This window comes from Emys orbicularis, chromosome 2 (assembly GCF_028017835.1).
Source record: "Emys orbicularis isolate rEmyOrb1 chromosome 2, rEmyOrb1.hap1, whole genome shotgun sequence".
NCBI classification, from domain to species: domain Eukaryota; kingdom Metazoa; phylum Chordata; order Testudines; family Emydidae; genus Emys; species Emys orbicularis.
Window position 1 is genome coordinate 297,083,032 of NC_088684.1, and position 20,724 is coordinate 297,103,755.

A 20,724-nucleotide genomic window follows, 5' to 3' on the forward strand; every position below is an offset into this window, starting at 1 on the left:
TTCTAAGCACTCAAATTTAATAAATGAGAAGTAAAACTGAAACCTAGTTTCCTTCTCCAGACCTGAAGAAGAGTGCTGTGAAGTTTGAAAGATTCTCCCTTCCATCAACAGAGGTTGGTTCACCTTGTCTCTCTCAAGTGAAACTGGGTTATTTAGGAATTTTAAAAACCCTATTTTTACAGTGTGTGTCTCTAAATTAGTGGTGGTTTGATAATGGGTGTAGATCGGGGTTGGCAACCTTTCAGAAGTGGTGTGCCGAGTCTTCATTTATTCACTCTAATTGAAAGTTTCACGTGCCAGTCATACATTTTAACGTTTTTTAGAAGGTCTCTTTCTATAAGTCGATACAACAATAGTTTAGTTATATATTATGTAAAGTAAATAAGGTTTTTAAAATGTTTAAGAAGCTTCATTTAAAATTGCATTAAAATGCAGAGCCCCCGGACCGGTGGCCAGGACTCGGGCAGTGTGAGTGCCACTGAAAATCAACTCGCGTGCCGCCTTTGGCACGCATGCCATAGGTTGCCTACCCCTGGTGTAGATAAATCTCTGCATTAAGCATCTTTGCATAACTTTCATATGACTTTGTATTATGCCTTTTCATATAACCTTGTATTAAGTCTTTCCATATATAACCTCTATTTTCATACAACTGGGGCGGTCAGAGGGTGGGGAACGGGGGGAGGGGTTGAATGGGGGCAGGGGTCCTAGAGGGGCAGTCAGGAAGGAGGAGGGGTTGGATGGGGCAGCGGGGGGCAGTCAGGGGCAGGGGTTCTGGGGGCAGTCAGGGAGAAGGGGTGCTTGATGGCCTTGGGAGTTAGAAGCGAGCACCTTCTTTTGAAAACACCCTCTTTGAAAATAAATGTGGCAGCATTAAGACAACACCCAGACGGAAGCACTACAGATGACCAACTGACACAGACACAGATTTTGCATCTGGTACAGATTTGCATGAGAGGGAAGCTGCTATAAAAGTGAGGTGTCTTGCAGAGGAACCCGGGTCTCGTCTTGTCAACATTGGAGCATCGATCCAGATCGACAGAAGCCTGGCTCCATCCCTCCCCCATCTAACTCACCTGGCCAGTGCAGTTAAGGGGAGCAACTAGTTGGTAACAACATCAAGAAGGAGTGTGCTTGTGTGTGTATGTGAGTACATGACTGTAATATATATGATATGCATATGACGCAGTGTTGATTGATACATGTATTACCAATAAATGTGGCGCTTTGCCTTATCCCCCCTGAAAAGATCCTGTGCAGTACTTTAAGTACAACATGGGCTCTTCAGTTTTCAGATGACACAAACCTAGGGGGGTTGCCAGTACTTTGGAAGCTAGAGCTAAAATTGGAGAACTGGTCTATAGACAACAAAATGAAATTCAACAAACAAATGTCAAGTGCCACATAAACCAAATGCACAAGTACAGAATGGGGGGGAACTGCCTTGGCGGCAGCAGCACTCCTGAGAAGGATCTGGGAGTTCTGGTGGATCACAACCTCAACATGAGTCAGCAATGTGAGCCTGTTGCAAAAAAAGCAAATGCAATTTTAGGTTGCATTAACAGAGGCCTAGCAGGCAAGTTATGGGAGGTGGTGATAGTACCACTCTACTCGACACTGGTTAGGCCTCAGCTTGAGTACTGTGTCCAGTCTTGGTCACCGCTTATAAAAAGGATGTAGTGAAACTGTAAAGGATCCAGAGGCAAGCAACAGAGATGATCAAAGGGATGGAACGCAAGCCATATGAGCAAAGGCTGAAAGAACTGGGTCTGTTTAGTTTGGAAAAGAGGAGATTAAGGGGGGACAGGCTAGTGGTCTTCAGATATGAAGGCTGCCATAAAAAAGATGGAGAAAAGTTCTCTTTTGCCGCAGAGGTCTGACAAGAGGCATTGGGTTAAAAGTACAGCAGAGCAGCCAGATGAAATCTCAGGAAGAACTGCCTCACTGTAAGAACAGGAGGACGAAGGAACCGACGGCTGGGGAGGTTGTGGAAGCTCCTTCACTGGAGGTTTTCAATAGGAGGCTGGAGAGCCGTCTGCCTTGGGTGGTTTAAACACAACAAATCCGGCATCTTGGCAGGACGTTAGACTAGATGACTCTTGCGGTCCCTTCTGACCCTGTGGTTCTGTGATTATAGGAGCCAAAGGTGTAACAAGATCCAGTGGTTGGAAGTTGAAGCTAGACCAATTCAGACTAGAAATAAGGCACTAATTGTTAACAGTAAGGGTGAATAGCCATTGGAACAATTTATCAAGTGTTGTAGTTGAATTCTCCATCACTGACCATTTTTAAATCAAGATTGGATGTTTTTCTAAAAGAGCTGCTGTATGTGAAACAAGTTAATTCAGGGAAATCCTGTAGTGGAATATAGGTGGTCAGACTAGATGATCGCAATTGACTTTACAATCTGAATAAAATCCAGAGACTGTGAAGGACTTTTCCGCTGTGCATAACTCCGTAACTAAAGGAACCAGCCATCTGGAAACTCCTGCCCAATTCAGGACACTACACAACAGATCTTAGTCTGTGGCTACCCTCTGGCATTGCCACCAATCTGACAACATGCAAGCAGCCGTAGCCATTCGGGATTACAAAGTCTGATGAGCTTGCTAAGTAAACTAAACGTGTGTAAGGCCAAACCAGAACTCTCTCTGTTTGTGCTTTGCAGAAAAATAAATACTGAAAGAATTCAACAGCAAAACTAAATACTTCTTGCGTGATACACCAGATAGTGAAATATCACAACCTACTAAGCAATAACATTGAGATCCTGAGAACATGAAATGAACACTGAGGATCCTATATTATTTTTTGAATACTGGCTACTAGAAATATTCATGTGAGATCCCAAAGTGGATCCACTTGCCTCTAAAAGGGCTTGTCATGTTCCTAAAACAAGAGCAGAGCTGGTTGAAAGAACCTGACCTGGAACTGTGATCTGTTGTGTATCTCACTTGAGCAACAGTGGAAAATATTCACTCACTTGCACTATACGCTTACTTTTAAATAACCTGTAAATGACCACAATACTATTTTTTCTTGTCATACCCTCCTCCTGACAAGCTATGGGTGAGCATAATGTTAATATAGCCCAGTAAGCTAAGAATCCACTATGGTGATAACCTGTATCTTGCTACACGGAGGGCAGAGACTTCATTGGACTTAACAGAAAATAAGGACGTATATGGGACCTCATCAGCCCATTCAGAGCTAATGGAGATTCTCTCTTAAACTGTTTTAACATAGTGAAGGAGTGGTTGGTATATTTAATGACATGCATCCGACAAAGTGGGTATTCACCCACGAAAGCTTATGCTCCAATATGTCTGTTAGTCTAAAAGGTGCCACAGGACTCTTTGTCGCTTTTTAATAATCTTTGTCTTTGAAGCATTTGATTTTAACTTTGGATAAAGTGATTTCTGCTATCCCTAAGTATTACGTCTAAAGGACAGTAAAGATCTCACCTAGACATTTAGGGCTTTGGAATATACTTTGTCTTATTTCTTCCTGATGCAAAACATGGAAAGTATAAATTGGAATTGTGCCTGTTTTGTAATAAACATGAAACACTGTGGATGGAAGCATGTCATGGGAGCAACATACTGCTTCAGGCTAATAAGTATAACCAGTTTATTTCAATTAAAATTTGCCAATCCATTGCTGGATGGCTGCAATGTGAACTCTGATCTGAATCAGAACTGGCATATATGCTGTGCTGCCTTTCAATTGTATTTTTAGTGCATCTATACATGCACTATTCTGCTGCAGTAATCTGCTAAATATACCTTAGTTGGGCTATTTTGCACTAGTGAGATTAGCCATTTTTTCACTAAAGAAACATTTTAAGTGAGGGTGATGTTAAACACATGACCACCTACCCCATAGTCCAAACTGGAGAGGACACGAGCAGGGACCGTTTTAACAATCAAATAGGTCCAAGCAGATCTGAAATCTATTGGCATGCAGCAAGGGTTTTTTAAAAAAGTAATTAAAACTCACCCATGCCCTGCTGTTTACAAAATACATGACAATAGCTAAGTGGCTGATACACTGCAACTGCTGCTAGTGGTGATAAACTTCTCACTGTTACCTTGTGCTTTCTCCACTGACCCATCCACTCATCTGTTGTATTCACCAGTTGATGTGACACCTGAAGGCCGCTCAGAAGCCTCGGTGGGTGTGGAATGCAGCTGTCCATTTACACTGGTGCCTCCAGCAAACTACCCACAAGGGAGCCTGGTGCTGGTGCTGGAGTGAAGGGAAAGCAAGGCTGGAGAGTGGATGGGTGTGGTAGGGGGAAAAGGGGAGCGGGAGGGGGAGAGCTGGGAGAGAAGGGGAAAAAGGAGTAGGGCCATAGGTGCTGGAACTTGGGGTGCTACTGCACCCCCTGGCTGGGAGTGGTTTCCATCATACACAGGGTTTACACTTTGGTTCCCTGGCTCTTAGCTCCCCCACTATACACATTGTTCCAGCCCCTGAGTAGGGCCCAGATCCTCAAAGGCTCCAAACGGCCATGGATTTCGGGCTCTGAGGATGTGGGCTGGAGGCCATGGCTCATGGGTGGGAGGAGAAAAGAGCACCGGAGACTCACTAGCTGTCCGGGGTTCAGGCTGACAGACTGTCACAGGGAAGGAGGGGGGAGGGGGCCCCTTTCTTCTGTCACCCACAGGTGCTAAAACTCTCACCTGCACGGAGTCCCGCAGTTAAAGGAACCGCCTATTAGTTCATGGCTTTGCCCCGAGGGTGGCCACCCGTCCCCGTCCCCGCTTTGAAGACGTGTTGACACGTGTGTGACACCCGCTAACGAAAGTTCCAGGGCAACAAAGCGGCAGCCGCGGCAGGGGCCGAGTTTCCTCCGCCAGGGGCCGCTGCCGCCCCGCTCCTCCCCGCCGCTCCCGGGCCCCGGCAGCCAGGCCGCGGCTCCCTCCCGGCTGCGCTCGCTCTGCTCCGCCCGGCAGCGGGGCCGGCCCGTGGCGAGGCGGCGCCGGGACTCTGCCCAGCCCGGAGCGGGAGCGGGAGCGGAGCTCGGCCGGGCCGGGCCCGCTGGAGAAGCCCCGCCCGGGGGGACCATGGCCGAGCGGGCCGCTGCCCAGGTAAGGGCCCAGAGCTGGGGCGCTGCGGTACGGTAGCCCCGGTGCCTGGCCCGCGGGCTCCTTGCGGAGCGGGGCACGTTTGCCCAGCGCCCCCCGGCTCCCGCAGGGACTGGCTCGAGACCCCGTGGGCCGGGCGCAGAGCGGTCCCACGGGCCGGGGGGGGGGAGCTGCCCTTTCCCTGGGGGGCCCGCCCCTGACTTCCAGCCCTGGGGGGCGTGGGGCTGTGGGCCCCCTGCCCCTGGGCGCAGCTAACACCCCGCTTCCTAGCGCTGGCCAGAGCGGGCCTTGCACTGCCACTCCCTGTGTAGCCGGGCAGGGGAAAGGCTAGCAAGGAAATGCCTTGATTCCTGGTTAGCGCCTCCGCTCACCTGCCAGGTGGGCTTTGGAGCTTGTGCAGGAGGGTGGTAGGCAGGGCCTGGCAGCAGCAGGGGCTAGGCTGCAGAGGGTGTTAACAGGGCACCAGCATCGCTTTACGCAGGAAGCCCATTGCAGTGTCAAGAGTGTTCCCTAATGTCAGCAGTCTGGATTCTATTTCGGACTCTGCTACTGACTTGGGTGAGTTATTTCCAGGGCTTAATTTGTAATGAAAGCGGTGCCGGGGCTCAAGCAATTTTTTGACTTTCATAACTGACCTGGCAAGGACAGAGGTGCTGGGGATATGAACTGCTAAACCTAGAGGTGCCAGGGCTCAGCTCTGACAAGCCCTGGCACAAATTAAGCACTGGTCATTTCATCCCTGACAGCCTGGCGCACACAAGCTGTAAACTGGGAGTGGGACTAGATTCTTATTTCTCACATAAGGATTTTGAAAATGCATTAATTGCTCTTAAACTGCTTTGATGTGCAGGGTTGAAAGACTCTTGATTGGTAGGGGAGGAGCACAGTAGTTTGAACAGGTTGGGCCCAATGTTGAAAACTTTTAGATGTGCAAGTTTCACATGCAGTTATGATTGTGCGCACAAACTGCGTAACTGCCAATGTTGTGTACGGTGTAGTTGTAGCCGTGTTGGTCCCAGGATATTAGAGAGACAAGGTGGGTGCAGTAATATCTTTTATTGGACCAACTTCTGTTGGTGAGAGAGAGGGTGACCAGATGTCCCGATTTTATAGGGTCAGTCCTGATTTTGGGGTCTTTTACTTATATAGGCTCCTTTTACCCCCCCACCCCCTGTCCCAGTTTTTCACACTTGCTGTCTGGTCACCCTAGTGAGAGAGACAAGGTTTTGAGCCACACAGAGCTCTTCTTCAGGTCTGGGAAATGAATGGAAATGACCAGAACCAGGCAATATGCATGTGCAGTTACCTGGACTGTGTGTATGTAATTGTGCACTCATTTTGTATGTGCAGTTCCACACCTAACTTTTTCAAAACCAGGCTCGTAAAGCATTGCATAATTTTGTATTTAAAAGAAGTAACTGAATATTTACATGCACCTGGTGTGGCTACACATCATCATTATAGTTATGTGCATGAAAGGGTTTTCTCTCTGCTTTTTAGGTGTCATTCAAATAAAAAGCCAAGGCGTTTGAAGAAGGGGGTGTTCTCGCTTGTTTGGAGTCTGAGCATTACACTGAACAGCTACAGTGTAAGAACTGTACTAGGAGACAAGGGATGCAACAACTCCCAGAGCTACTTAGAAACCTTTGAAGCCTCTTTCCTAACAGATCAGCTGGAGGAATCTCTAGAACTTGCCTGCTAGTGACATTGTAACGTATACGTTACAAACCATGCCAGCCCGCTGCGTAGTGGCCAGGTGTTCCAACACCACCCAAGACGGTGTATCCTTGTTCAAATTTCCAAAAGACCCTCACGTTAGGAACCTTTGGGACAGATTTGTTCGGATGAAGAGAGCAGACTGGAGAGGGGGACACGACCGCTCGCTGATCTGCTCCGCGCACTTCACGGACGAGTGCTTTGACATTTCAAGTGTGACGCAAAAAAAATTAGAATTTGGAAAGCGGTTACTTCTAACCAAAACAGCGGTTCCAACTCTGAACGTCTGCCCGAATGTGAACGGGAACCCACAGTCCCTATCGCAACCAAAAGGAAGAGGAGCCTTCCGGAAAAAAATCATCCAAGAGGTACCTAAATGTTGGTTGATAAATAACACTATGTGTTTATATTGAGAGGAAGAACAGATTCATGGCTGAAGCAAAGGATTGAGTGCCAGGAGTCATGGTTTCTGTTCCCACTTCTGTACTGACTTGCTATGTGATTTTTGGACAGGCCACTTGACCTCAGTTTCTCTGTCTCTACATGGGGAATAATACTTATGCCTCCCTGGGGTGGTTATGAGTCTTAATGTGTCTGTATTGGTAAATTGCTTTGAGATCCTCCAAGAGAAATGCAAAGTATTGGGATTAGAACTGGGTGAATATTTGTTGCCAAACTCTATGTGGAATTAGCTGTTTTTAGATTTTGGGAAACTTTGGCAAAATGTAGCAGGTTTTTTGGGGGGAAAGTTGGTTGAGACAAAAAGAGGTGAGTGAAACTTCAACCTAGAGGATCTCTGCAGGCCTAGAGAAATGAGCACAGGCCTGTGACCCCTGAACCCTATTTCCATGTCTGCTACTGACTGGCCTTAATAATGCTTTACGCTTCTCTAGTGCTTTATAAGCAGGGTTCACGGCAGTCTTCTGTCTAATTGGGAGGGTGATAAATGGCGGTTCATGCTCTCACACACCTAGCTCTCCTGATGCTCTGGCCTGTATTTAAACTGCTGGACCACAATGCTCTTGAGGCAAGTTTCTTATCCCAAGCAGGTCTCAGTTTTCCCATCTGTAAAAACAGTGATAATCATGCTTTATTTAGGAAGCCAAGTAAGTTTGATGACTGAGGAGATCTTAAATCCTGTGTGCTTTCAGATTTTAATACCCCATTTTACCGAGGGGAAAATTAGGACACAGTGAAATGATTTGCCTAGGAAGCACAGTGGTCTAGGGCATTAGGTATTGTTTGGGGATGGTTCTGGAAAAACCTCAAGTTAGTGACAAGGACATGAGGAGAAGAAGGGGACGTGGATTCAAATGTTGGTCCAGACATTTTTACTGTATATCCTTGTGCAAGTTGCTTAACATTTCTAAATGCTGGAGATAAGGATACTTACCTGCCTACCTGGGGTGTTGTGAGATTTAAGTTTGTACAGACTGTAGCACTGAGTTTGTACCGTTAGTTTGTTCCCATCCTGTCTGGTCACTGCTGGGATATAACGCCATCTCCTGACGGGATAAATGTTGGTGCGCAGATGGGCCATAAGAGAGAGCGAGAGACCCAGAGTATGTCCACACTTTGAGTTGGTTGTGTGATTCCCATTTTAAGGAGGCATATTTGCACTAACTCTGATCGAGTTAGCATGCTAAAAATAGAGCACAGTTGCGGTGGTGCAAGCAGTGGGAGAGGCGAGCTGCCTGGAGTGTGTGCCGCTGGACTTGGGCAGTGTGTCTTCAGAACGGCTAGCGCTTCCTGCCACTCACTGCTGACACTTCGCTTCTCTAGAGCTAGCGCCAGTATGTCTCTTCGCGCAGGGAATTCCCCCTCCAGCTCCAGTGCGGACATCCCCTGGGAGTCTCTGGGGCCCTGTGGCAAGGAGACCTCATGCCAGGCTCATTAATTCTCTTCTCATAAGACTGTTGTAGTGATTGACTCTTGTTTGTAAATGAACGTGATTAGAAAAGCTCTTGCCTTATATTGCAGTTTTCCTCAAACAAATTAGGACAAAACCCGAGATGCATGGGACATTTCAGTTCAATGCCATTCCCATTGACCCTTATAAATGAGGATTATAATGAAAATGTCAGCAGCTTTTTAACCATCACTTCTGGAATGTGAGCCGATGATGATGATGATGATAAAGATGCAACTCTTGAACAGTCTGGGCGGCCTGTTGCATGTGAGCGGCTGCTTGTCCTGTTTCTTTGTAGCTAACTTTGCCGATAGGGAACGTGACCTCAACTCTGTTTTCATTTTCTGTCCTTGAAACAGGCTGATGAATGGGAGGTGGAACCGCAGCCCCTGGCCGCCTTACATCCACCGGTCCTCCCTGAGCAAACGTCTGTACAAGAAACACCACCTCCAAGTGCAGAGGCTTCCCTTCGGACTGTATTAGCCGCAGTCCAAGCTGTTGAGAGGAAATTAGATTCTCATGCTACGAGGTTGCTGGGTCTGGAAGGGAGAATGTGGATGGCTGAAAAAAAACTAATAGGCTGTGAGAGAACGGTGGTGGAGTTTGGGAACCAGCTGGAGAGTAAATGGGCCGTGCTGGGAACTCTGATCCAGGAGTACGGGCTACTGCAGAGGAGGCTGGAGAACATGGAGAACCTGCTGAAGAACAGGAACTTCTGGATCCTGAGGCTTCCCCCTGGCGCTAATGGAGAAGTCCCCAAGGTAACTAGTATTATCTGAATGGTGGTAATGCCTAAGAGCCCCAGTCACGGACCAGGACCCTACTGTGGCAGGTGCTGTACAAACACAGAACAAAAAGTCAGTCCCTGCCCCAAGGAATCTACAATAGAAGTATCGGACGAGATGGAACGGGGGTTACAGACAAGGAGACGTTTCTTGTTGATGTGATGGGCAGTGGAGGGATGCAGAGAAAGGGGTGACATGGTCAAAGCGATGAGCTAGGAAAATAAGCATTGTAGCAGCACATCTCAACTAGCACTAAGGAGGCGGAAGTCAGCCTAGAGTAGAAGGGATGGTCTTGTAGTTAATGCACAGGTCTGGGAATCGAGATCTGGGTCTAGTTATTATTTAGTCCTGCCTTGAGTGCAAGGGACTGGACTAGATGACCTACTGAATCCCTTCCAGTCCTACCCTGCTATAATTCTATGATTCATTTCCCAGCTCTGCCGCAAACTTCCTGTGTGATCTTGGACATGCCTCTTAACTTTTCTGAGCCTCATCTTTAACATGGGGATGATATTTACCTCCTGCACAGGGGTACCTGAGGCCTAAACCACCAGTATTAGTAAAGCATTTTTAGCGCTTCATATGGAAGGGGCCGTACAATGTTAAAAGATTTATTAAGTAAGTCCCTTCTATTACCAGATACACAAGGGATTTTTTTCACAGGCCAGTTCTTTTCCCCATCCAATATCTGTCTTCGCTGTTCTAAAAGTGCTCAGATTTGATGGGGCTGCAGAGGGTTTTTCGAGCCAACCGCTGCGCTGATCAGAACTAGTTAGACAACTTTCACCCCACGCCCTTCTCATGCTGGTGGGAGCAGTTGGGGGAAAGAGGAGGGAATGGAAGGACAAATCTAACATCTGGAAAAACCTCTCCAGATTAAAGAAAGCACAGAAGCCCAAAGTTCATTGCCAGAGAAGGGAGAAGGAACCCCCACTGTCTGTCTATTTTAGGTACTTATAGGGCCCTGGATGAGAGTGCCTCTCCAGCTTTTAATGTATGTATCCTCACAACACCCCAGTGAGGTTGAGCAGTGCTGTAATCCCCAGGTGTAAATCTCAGGCACAGAGAGACTGAGATTTGCCCAAGGTTCCACAGAATATTCATGGAAGAACAAGAATTGAACCCCGGCTAGCGCTGTAACCACTGGACTAGCCTTCCGGTCTGCTCTTACCTGCCCTTTTCAGTTTTTGACTTTCCCTGCTGCTTCTTTGCCATTTTAGAGCCTTCCTCTGCAGCACTCTGCACTTCTCACAGGCAGAGCCCCCTGGGCCTGTGCATTTCAAAATGTTACCCTCGTATCCCAGAGACCAGCTGAGCAGTTCTAATGAGCCTACCAGCCTGAAAGAGGTTGGATTTTCCACACTCAAACTTTTCTTGTGTGTGTGAAACCCTACTTTTCCTCTCCTGGAATGCTTTCCTGTCTGGTTTTCAGTGTGCCTTCAGAAACTTTGCTGCACCTGGGAGAGAATTGTATAGATGGACCCATGAACAGAGGGGTGCAAATGGGAACTGCCTAGATCGGTTAACTTCAGTGTTACTCAAATTTAATGTTATGAAATTCCAACACGGTGAAAACAATCCATTCATATGTGCTCAGTTAATGCACCTTATTGATGGGCATTTACTGTGCCTGTCAGCTGATTATGGTTCCTTGGAGCTGTTCAGTCAGATTCAGCCAATGTTAGTTAGACCCTTCTCATTGGAAAATCAAAGGTGCTTAAGCTGCAGATTGCAAAGTGAATCATTTTTATTTGATTAAACTCCCATTATCCTGCATGAGAGTGGATGGGTGGTTATGGGCTCAGACATTCTCTGCAGACAGGCATCCAATCATGGAAACCACTGGCACAGCTAGCGCTAACTGGTCCCTGATTGGCAGATGGAAAAGCCAACATCTGACTGGGCTGCAGACACGGAACGACCCTGTTCTTTAAATGTGATCCTTCCAGATGACAGTAAAGATGGGGGTGCCATTGCTTGCTCTGTGAATTAATAGAGGAGCTCAATGTTAGATTTGCTTTTATGAACAATTACCGGTAATTTAGAGATGGGCATGAACCAGAGCTCTGGTTTTAAGCATCCTGTTGCTATAATGGACAGAACAAAACCCCACATTCAGAAGAGTCCCAAACTGCAATGTTTGCAACCCAACATTTCCCTAAATCTGCATGTTCAAAGATAATCTGTGATAAACTCTCTGCTTCTCACGTGTTTCTGCAGCACCTAGGACAAGAGAGCTGGATCTTGACTGGGGCCTCTGGGACCTACTGTCATGTTAAATAATAACAATGTCAAGCTGCAAACTCTGACCCCTGTATGGGGCCAGATCCTCAGCTAGTGTAACTAGGCAGAGCTGCTTTGAAGTCAGAGTATTGCTGATTTATACTAGCTGAATATCTGGCCCATAGTATCTTGATTGTGGCTAAACTCAAATTAAATTAACTTTAAAACATTCTTAGAGTTAAAATAAAAAGGTGGGTGTGACAGAATCAGAAGGTGGTGGGTGTCTTCCCCTTGTGATTTCAGGTGCCGGTGACATTTGATGACATCTCGGTCTATTTCAATGAGCAGGAATGGAAAAGCTTGAGTGAATGGCAGAAGGAGCTTTACAAGAACACGATGAAGGGGAATTATGAGACCCTGATCTCACTGGGTAAGGATCAGTTTTCACTCCTTTATTAGAAGTGGTGAGATCTTTCATGGACTGGATTTCCTCCCGTTCACAGTTCCTTAGATTTTTTGCTGGGCCAATGCCATTAGTCTTCCAGATGTTTAGGAAAGCTCAAGTTCCTCACATCCTTCTGTGGAAGAAGTACCAAAATATACACTGTTGGGCCTAAGGCCACCACTTCCTCTTATCCCATACTAGAAGCACAGTGGGATCTACATGTTCAAGTTCAATCTAGATACAGAAAGTTGCTAGTTTCCATGTCAGCTGTTGATGCAAAATCTCTCCAAAGAGAAACAACTGAAGAGTCAAGTCCAGGGTAATATAAACCCCAAGCAGGTGCAGATCCAGGGGAAGCATAAACCAGTTAGCACTGAGGATCCCGTCTGCACTGGGGAAGGAACAGTGCTTTAACTGGCATTGTGGGTTTTCCCCCCAGCATGACTGATTTTGTGTGGACAGAGACAGAATAGCTAATTAAAATTCACCGTTCTTGAGGAATTGTTGTTGCCCTCGGTGACCAAAGATGATGCTGATGACAGTGTTACGTTGGGGTCGAAAAGGCCAATGTGAGAGTGTCAGTCCTTTCCTCATCGAGGGCATCTGTAGCTCAGTATTGAGGAAGGGATTACGCTCTGTGCCTGCCGAATCCGCTGCTGTGTATGACTCAGCACCTCAGGATCATGATTTGAGTAACCCCATCCCTGGTTGCTCGCCAGTGCGATCTGTCTATTACTGACAACTCCCAGATGCAATGTTGCACTGCTTCAGATTGTGCTGCAGTGTGTCCTTGAAGCGTTTCTTCTGGCTGCCTTGTGTACAGTTACCCGCTTCCAGTTTTCCATTCCACAGCTGCTTTGGCATTCTGGTGTCCTCCATCCTCAACAGCATAGCTGTGATGCGATGAGCATGCGTCAATCCCTGTGGAGTTGCTCTGTTCTTGAGTAATATGCTGTATTGACATACAATAACTCTTCCATATAGGGACCCTTTCCCCCTTGGTCAAATGACTGTATGGTGTAAAGAACGCTTGGAACCAACTTAGAGTCCAGCTCCCAGCCCCTGCTAGGAACAGAGGAGGAGGGTGTTGAATGATCTCTTCACGTCCCCCACAGTAAACAGCATCCCACAGTCCAACTCAGGCTCTGGCATCAAGCCTCGAAATAACCAGCCATTCAGTCATTCCCAAAGGAGAACATAGAATTAACCTCCTCCAGTGAAAGAGCTTCCAAGAGCTTCCCTGGAATCTGGCCTCTCTGGAGCAGTGTCAGCAGTTTGGATGATGAATCCAGGCTATTCGTCCCAGACTCATTATCCATAACATGGGGAGCGAAAAGAACCAGCGTTTGGGCAGTAGAGACCATGGGGCCCTGATCTTGTTTGAAGCCTCTAGGTGCTACTATATTGCAGGTAATAACAGCGATGACTGGGGAAGTTAATGGGCCTACTCACAGCAATATGTGCTGTGCTTGGTAGTAAGCACCTGCAGGATTGGCCCCTCACTAGACAATGTTTAAGTAAACCAGGTTCTACTTTTCATTGAAACTGATTTGTTATAAATGTGATATTTTTTTTAAATAGCTAATGAATATCTCAGTTGAAAGGATTCTTTTAATCCCTGTGTAACTGATCTGAATAAAACATCCTACCGTATCCCACCTAATATCCTCTCCCATGAACAGACTATGCTGTTTCTAAACCTGACATCCTGTCCCGGATAGAGCGAGGGGAGGAGCCGTATATCGGGGATCCGCAGGACTCTGAAGAAAGGAAAATCTCTATTGAACCGTGTGTCAGTGAGTAATGGATTAAAATACAGTAATTTATAAAGAGCACGGGAAGGACAAAGCGAGAACCAAAGTTCTTGTGAACCTCGGTGGTTCTAGCTTTCAGACATTGTAATGTGTTGCCAGCAGCTAAACAGATATTCGATAAACATAATGGAATTCTCTCTCTTTCCTCTCCCTCCCCCCCGAGCAGACTCTCCCGTTGCTGCACCTGGCCGGTTGTGCCAGACCGAACAAGGTGCAGAGCTGTGTGTCGGGGAACAGGGCGATGCTAAGGAAAGAGGTGTCCCTGCAGACCCCAGCACAGGTCAGTAATGGATTGAAACCATTCCAAAGGGTAAGATTCACCTCTTCAGACAGGGCACCTGCACAAAGGCTACACATCCCGTAAGTCCCATTGGGCTTGTGCTGTCCCACTACACAGGGGTGACTGAAGTAAAAAGCTGGCAATTCTGCCCAAGCCAGACACCAGTTGAATGCAACAGTAACAAGATAAACCATATTTTCTGACTTGCAAGAGCAGCTAACCAACCAAAAATAATGTAACTCGAAAGTGGCTCACATTTGGGCCTCAACAACTAAAAGAAATTAAAGCTGTTGGAACAGCCAGAATCAGACCAAATCAATTCCTTGGTCGCCTGCTGAACAGCTGTTCTCAAACTACGCTTGGAGTTGTGAGTTAGTGAAGAGGAAAAAGTGAGACGTTTGTATCAGTGGGGTAAAATAAATGCCTCTGAAATAGACACATTGATTGACAGCAAAATGAAGGTAATGGTGAAGGAGTAATGAGATCTACCTCCATTTACAGTATCTAATGCCAGCTTTTAACCACTGCCTAACGGCATGCATGCACTTACCACTGTACATTTAACATGTTTGATAGAAGGAAAGTTATTGATCTTCTGTCAAAATGCAGGATAACGGGTAGAAATATTTACCTCCAAATACCCATCTCCTTATACCTGCTTGCACAGTGTGATCAGAGATGAAAAAAGTGGTGGGATTCTTCCCAAGACCCACTTCCACCCTCCGCTTTGCCGTTTTGTGACTCCACAATGGATGACTCAGTTCATTACGTGATACTTCCCCCTTTTTTTTTTCCTTGTGAGCTTCCATCAGCTGTGAAAGTTTAAAATGTTGGGAGTTCAGTTGCCATCAGTAGGCTCCAGAGGCAACACCTTGTCAATTTGAATAGGAGCAGTGTGTATCTTTCCGAGCTATTGTTTCAAGCTGTTTGCACACTCACGCAGATATAATTGTGTTGATTAAATTCAGTCGGCATGCCACCATAAGCGCCAGAATTTTTATTTACTTATTTTTTTTTTTAAATGAAAGCGTAGATTCTGAAGCACAAGGTAACAGCAACCAGGAAATGTGGGCAGGCTGTCATAGCCACTACAGACCGACCCAATTCAACCTCTCCTTATATATACCTGTACAGTACCTTCTAATTTAGCTAAGGCATTAGTAATACTCCCACTCTGTACTGATAGCATCAAGCCATATGTATAATACTATCTCCTTATCTATACCTGTGCCATTTATCGTGTGCGTGTATATACCTACCTATTGTCTTTTGTATCACCAAGATCGCCTATACCTTCCCTTTCGCCAGTGTGTAGTTCAAAGCAAAGTTAGGGCTTGATGCAAAAATTGTTGGGTGATTTTCTTTGGTCTGCATTATGCAGGAGGTCAGGCAAGATATAATGGTCCCTTCTGGCATTAAAAATCTATGAATCTGAATACTTCAATGTGGTTTGATGCACTGTCTAGAGTCTGCAGCACTATCTACATTATTTTTAACAATGACCTAAAGCTCTGTAATGTTGCACATGTGGTTATACCAATTGCCCACCTTTGGTCTTACCTCTGTGAGCATTCTCCGGATATCCACAGAGCGTAAAGAAAGAGAAACTAGCCTGCCAACAAAACCTTTGCTGGCTTCTACAGATTGTGTAATTCCCTGTCCATCTTGGGTATTTCTAGTGTGTCCATTGCTGGAGTGGCTAGGCCCTTTTATCATTTTCTACCATATCTATTTATATTTCTACAGCATCCATCGCTGCACTAAAGCATTTGTTACATAATCAAGAGATATGAGAACACTTTCCAGAGTCTCCCCTTCTCTGTGAAACTGTCTTGGGGACTAATCTCTGCCCAGCACTTAATAGGAAGGGATGGACAATCATGATGTTATTTCTAGTTTAGCCCTTGCGTGTGTCTGTTCAGATTAAAATCGCTCCAGGTGCTTGGTAAGAATGAGTCAGTGAGGTATATGAATAAAACACAGCCTCTATTATTTCCTCTTTCCAGGAACCAATTGCACAGTCTCCGGCTGTGATGTTTTATCATGGATTAAACGAGAGGAACAGTCCGGTGCTGAGAATCAGGAACGCGTTGGGGAAGGAGAGCTCTCGACAGACCCCAGTGCTGGTGAGTGATGCGCTAAGCTGCCCAAACAGGGAGTGAAATCCAGTGAAACCTTTGGCCCAGACTCTGGCTGGTCCCTGTACAGATGAGCAAGAGATTATAGTGCAAGGAGCCTTCTCCTATCCTGGCAGTTGCAATCCTTGGTGCTGAGGTTGCTTCCTACTAGTCCCCCAGTGAGCTGTACCCCCAAAAGGAGACAATAGGTCCTTACCCCCTCCCCCCACCACTTCCACACCATTAGCAGGGCTGGCCAGCAACAGGGGTGAGTGCACGCTGCTCCCACCGAAGGGCTGGTGCAGACTCTGGGCTCCCAGGGAGCTCGCCTGGGGCAATGCTGTTCTGCACAGCTCCATTCTAGGCCCATGCCTATCGGTACCACCTGCCCCTTTATGGACGCGGCCATCACCTTTGGATTTCCACCCATCTCAAGTTCTCCTGGCTCTGAGCCCTTCCGACATTTGTTTCCTCTGGCTCCTCAGTGAAATGTTTGTAGTCAATCCGAATGCGTGTCTCCTCCAGCCCAGAAACAGCACTGGGTTCCGATCAGTTTACATTTCCTTGTGTAGTGTTTGTGGAGATCAGCAAAGCAATGCGTTACTCTGTCTGCCATGAACAGGATGCGCAGCTTCTGCACGCGACGCTTCGTGCCGGAGGGACGTTGAGGAAGAGCCAAGTGTGCGGGATATGCAGGTGTTGGAGGAAAGGCGACTCCATACAGAGCTCTGCGCAGGTGAGATGGATTGTAATAACTTCGATAGGCTGGGAAATAACAGCTGGAAATCCTCTTTCCCTCAAATCCAGGAGACGATTTGCAATCTCGACACTGTCCAAAGGCAACTATTACAAGAGAAATGCTGTTTCCTAAGCTTGACAGTCGCATGATGTAGCTGAGTTAACATTATCAGAATCTTCACCTATGCATTACCCATAGTTCTTAGTTCAAAACTGTGAGCCTAGCATTGCATTAACACAAGATTTATTTTGGATTTAATTTCTTTTTTCTTTTTCTCTTTTAAAAAGACAGAAAAGAGGAAAAAAATAGGGGAGGAGGGAGAAGCTACCTGTGCTGCTATTGAGACGTGTCTGTGGGTTTTTGCAACTCCGTACGTTACGTTTGTTTGCAGCACTCAGTAAATATATCAAATGCCCAGCAGCATTGGACAGGGTAGCACAGTGTAAACTCTGCAGCTTTATTGAATCACGGACTAACTATTTAATAGACGTTTTTACAGCACGTTCACAAAAAACACTTTTTATGTGTTATGACTTTACTGTTTAAAACTCCCCCCCCCCCCCCCCCCAAATGTACTAAGCAGTTATTCCTCACTGACTAGCCACACGTGACATTTGAAATGGGCTAGATCCTCAGCTGTTGTAAATTGGTGGAGCTCCATCAAGGTCAATGGAGGAATCATAGGCGCCGACTTCTACTGGCGCCAGTGGGTGCTCGACCCCCCCCCCCAGCCCTGCCCTGCCCCCTCCCACCCCCATTCCAACCCCTTCCCCAAAGTCTCCGCCGACTCCTTCCCCAAATCCCCACCCCGGCCCCACGTCTTCCCCGCCTCCTCCCCTGAGCGCGCCACGTTCCCGCTCCTCCCCGAGCTTGCTACAGCTGTTTGGCGGCGGCAAGCGCTGGGAGGTAGGCGGAGGAGCGGGGACGTGGCACGCTCAGGGGAGGAGACGGAGGAGGAGGAGGAGGTGAGGTGGGGCAGGGCGGGCAGCTTGGATGCCGGTGGGTGCAGAGCACCCACTGATTTTTCCCCATGGGTGCTCCAGCCCCGGAGCACCCATGGAGTCGGCGCCTATGGGAGGAATGACGATTTACTCCAGCTGAGAATTTGACCCACAAGTTTAAGATGCTACTTAGCGCCAATATCAGCAGCAAAATTACAAAACTGAGAAGGTTAATTATCTTTTTTTCCATAAATGTCCAGACAGATCTCACTCAAACTTTTGGAAGGGGGGAAAAAGAAATCTCCTTTGGTTTCAGACCATGTATGAAAAGTTTCAGGGCAAAAGGGTAACTTTTGAAGACTGAGGTTTCTGAAAATAGGATTATAATGGGAACAGAATTACAACCTTAACTAAATAGTTTTTGCTCTCCAGTTGTCTAGACCTTCTGGACTCAGCGCTGACCCTTCATACTCCCTGGTACTTAAATACACCCTTTTCCCAGAGCTCCACCCAAAGGTGTGAAGCTTCTGGTTTACAGACAAGTTTTCAGGCCAGAAATCTCCTCTCAGTTTAGATGCTAATGGTGTGATTTTCAGAAGTGCTGAGCAGGAAGGGGGGTTGCTCTGCTGATTTGAAAACCGGGCCCTAGATTGTGTGTGTGCGCACCCATTATTTATCTTGGGTAAAGTTTTCAAAAGTGCCTAAATCCCAGTTTCAAAAGTCTCTAGTAACTTTTCAAAACGGGACTAAGTTTCCTAAGTCCCCTAGGCTCTTTTGAAAACTGTACCCCTTGTCTACTTTATCGGCCAAGTTCAGTAAGCTGACACGTCTATTTTTTCTGCTTTGAGTCGCTGAATCAGCTGAGAATTCCTCTCTCTGGCTCACGCAGGCCAAGGGAGTGATGTCTCTGAGTCTCTCTCTATTGCTGCAGATGAGGTGATTGTGATTAAAACGGAGATTCAGGAGCATGAGGAAGATCCTGAAGACTTGGAGCCGCGTGACATGCTCCTGGGAAGTTCAGGGGAAAGTGTTTCCCAGAGTCTGGTTGCTACAACAGCCTGGGAGGGTCAGTGCGGCTCTGTGACGCCGCCAAGGAGCCCGGCAGGCATTGTCTTGGAGGAGCCGACTCCACGTGGAGGAGATTTCGGTGGCATCAAGCCTCTCCACATCCATCAGGTAAGCCACGCGGGAGGGAGGCCGTATATCAGGTGTACTAAGGGTGGGAATTGCTTCCGGCTGAAAGTGAGCTTTGGGAAACAGCACAGGAGCCGTGCCAGAGAGAGACCTTATCAGTGCACCGAGTGTGCCAGGAGCTTCCGGTACCATTCGGAGTTCATCCACCACTATGCGAGCCACACTGGGGAGAGGCCATACAAATACACCAGCTGTGAGCAGACCTACAGCCGGAAATGGTTCCTTCTGAATCACCAACAAGTCCGCGTGGAGGAGAGGCCATTCCAGTGCGTTGTGTGCGGGAAGAGCTTCCGGCTGAAGGGGAGTTTCCTCAGACACCAGTGGGGCCACGGGAAGGACAATCCCCAGGATTGCACGGAGCACAGCAAGGACTGCAGCTGCTACGCCGAGCTCTGTGCGGGCCAGCGGCTCCAGGCTGGGGGGAAGGTCGGCCAGTGTGCTGAGGGTGGGGAGACGTCTGCTCAGAAGCAGCGTCTGCCCAATGGCCAGCGAGCGTGCTCTGGGGAGAGGCCATTCCAATGCACCATCTGCGAGAAGAGCTACAAGGCCAGGGCCAGCTTCCACAAGCATCTGCAGAGCCACGAGACCGGGACGCCCTGCACATGTGCAAAGTGCGGGGCTGACTTCCCAGGTACGACGGCACCACAGGATCAGCAGAAGGCAGACCAGACAGAGCAGGCTTCCCCAGGGCAAAGACTGGAGACCGGGAAAACACCAGGGGGTGGGATGGGTGACTAGGTTGTAACTAGCATGTCATGTCCAGACCAGTTCATCCCTGCGCTTGGTAGGCTGGAAAAGCGCCCACACCTCCTGTCGGCCTCAGGGCTGGAGTGTGGGTGGGTGGGGTGGGGCTCTCCCTGGCCAATTGTAAATGACCCTGTTGGGCAGCAGTCTAAAGGACTGCTCCCCTGGCATCTCATCTTCCCGCAGGCTCCCTGGCCAAACTCGTGAAGAGCGTCTGATCTCTGCTCCGCACCAGCTGACTAAAGCAGGCAAGATTGCAGTGCTTGCGGCAGCCCCCTCTTTGCTCGCTCAACGCTGCAGGGGAGGCAGGATCTGCCGAAGGGCAGGTGGTGTAAAAGCTGCTCTCTAGCTCGCCAGAGCCTGAAGAAATCTGCCTGCATGAAAGGGTTAACTGCTGCAGTTCGGCAAATACCTGGTACCTTCATGGTAAAAACCTCGGAGTGCTGAGTTCAGATCCTTCTTCCTAGGTCTGCCTGACTCCTCCCCTTCTCAGGATCAAGCTCCCCCCCGTACCCCTGGAATGGTCTCCATGTTCTCATCTGCACAGAGCCATTTCTCCTCTCCAAGCAACCCCTGCCCCTTCTTCCTCCTGCCAGTCAATAATCTTGTCCTACTTCGCTGGTAAACTCTGGGGCCCTGGGGCTGTGTCCGAGTCTAGGTCTGTGCAGTGCTATCTATATGTGCCACCTTGCTGTATAAATGACTTCTAAAAGCATCAGATCGAATG

At 47.7% G+C, this 20,724-nt stretch overlaps 1 protein-coding gene across 1 annotated transcript; it reads left to right on the forward strand.

The window, feature by feature from the left end:
• Window positions 1-5,045: 5,045 nt before the first annotated feature.
• Window positions 5,046-19,991, forward strand: LOC135875243 (zinc finger protein 282-like). The gene is made up of 9 exons (XM_065400245.1): window positions 5,046-5,093; window positions 6,591-7,174; window positions 9,075-9,476; window positions 12,027-12,153; window positions 13,851-13,964; window positions 14,149-14,262; window positions 16,269-16,388; window positions 17,002-17,115; window positions 18,949-19,991. The coding sequence occupies exons 2-9, from the start codon at window positions 6,821-6,823 to the stop codon at window positions 19,989-19,991; spliced, it is 2,388 nt and encodes a 795-aa protein (XP_065256317.1). The 5' UTR covers window positions 5,046-5,093; window positions 6,591-6,820.
• The last annotated feature ends 733 nt before the right edge of the window (window positions 19,992-20,724 follow it).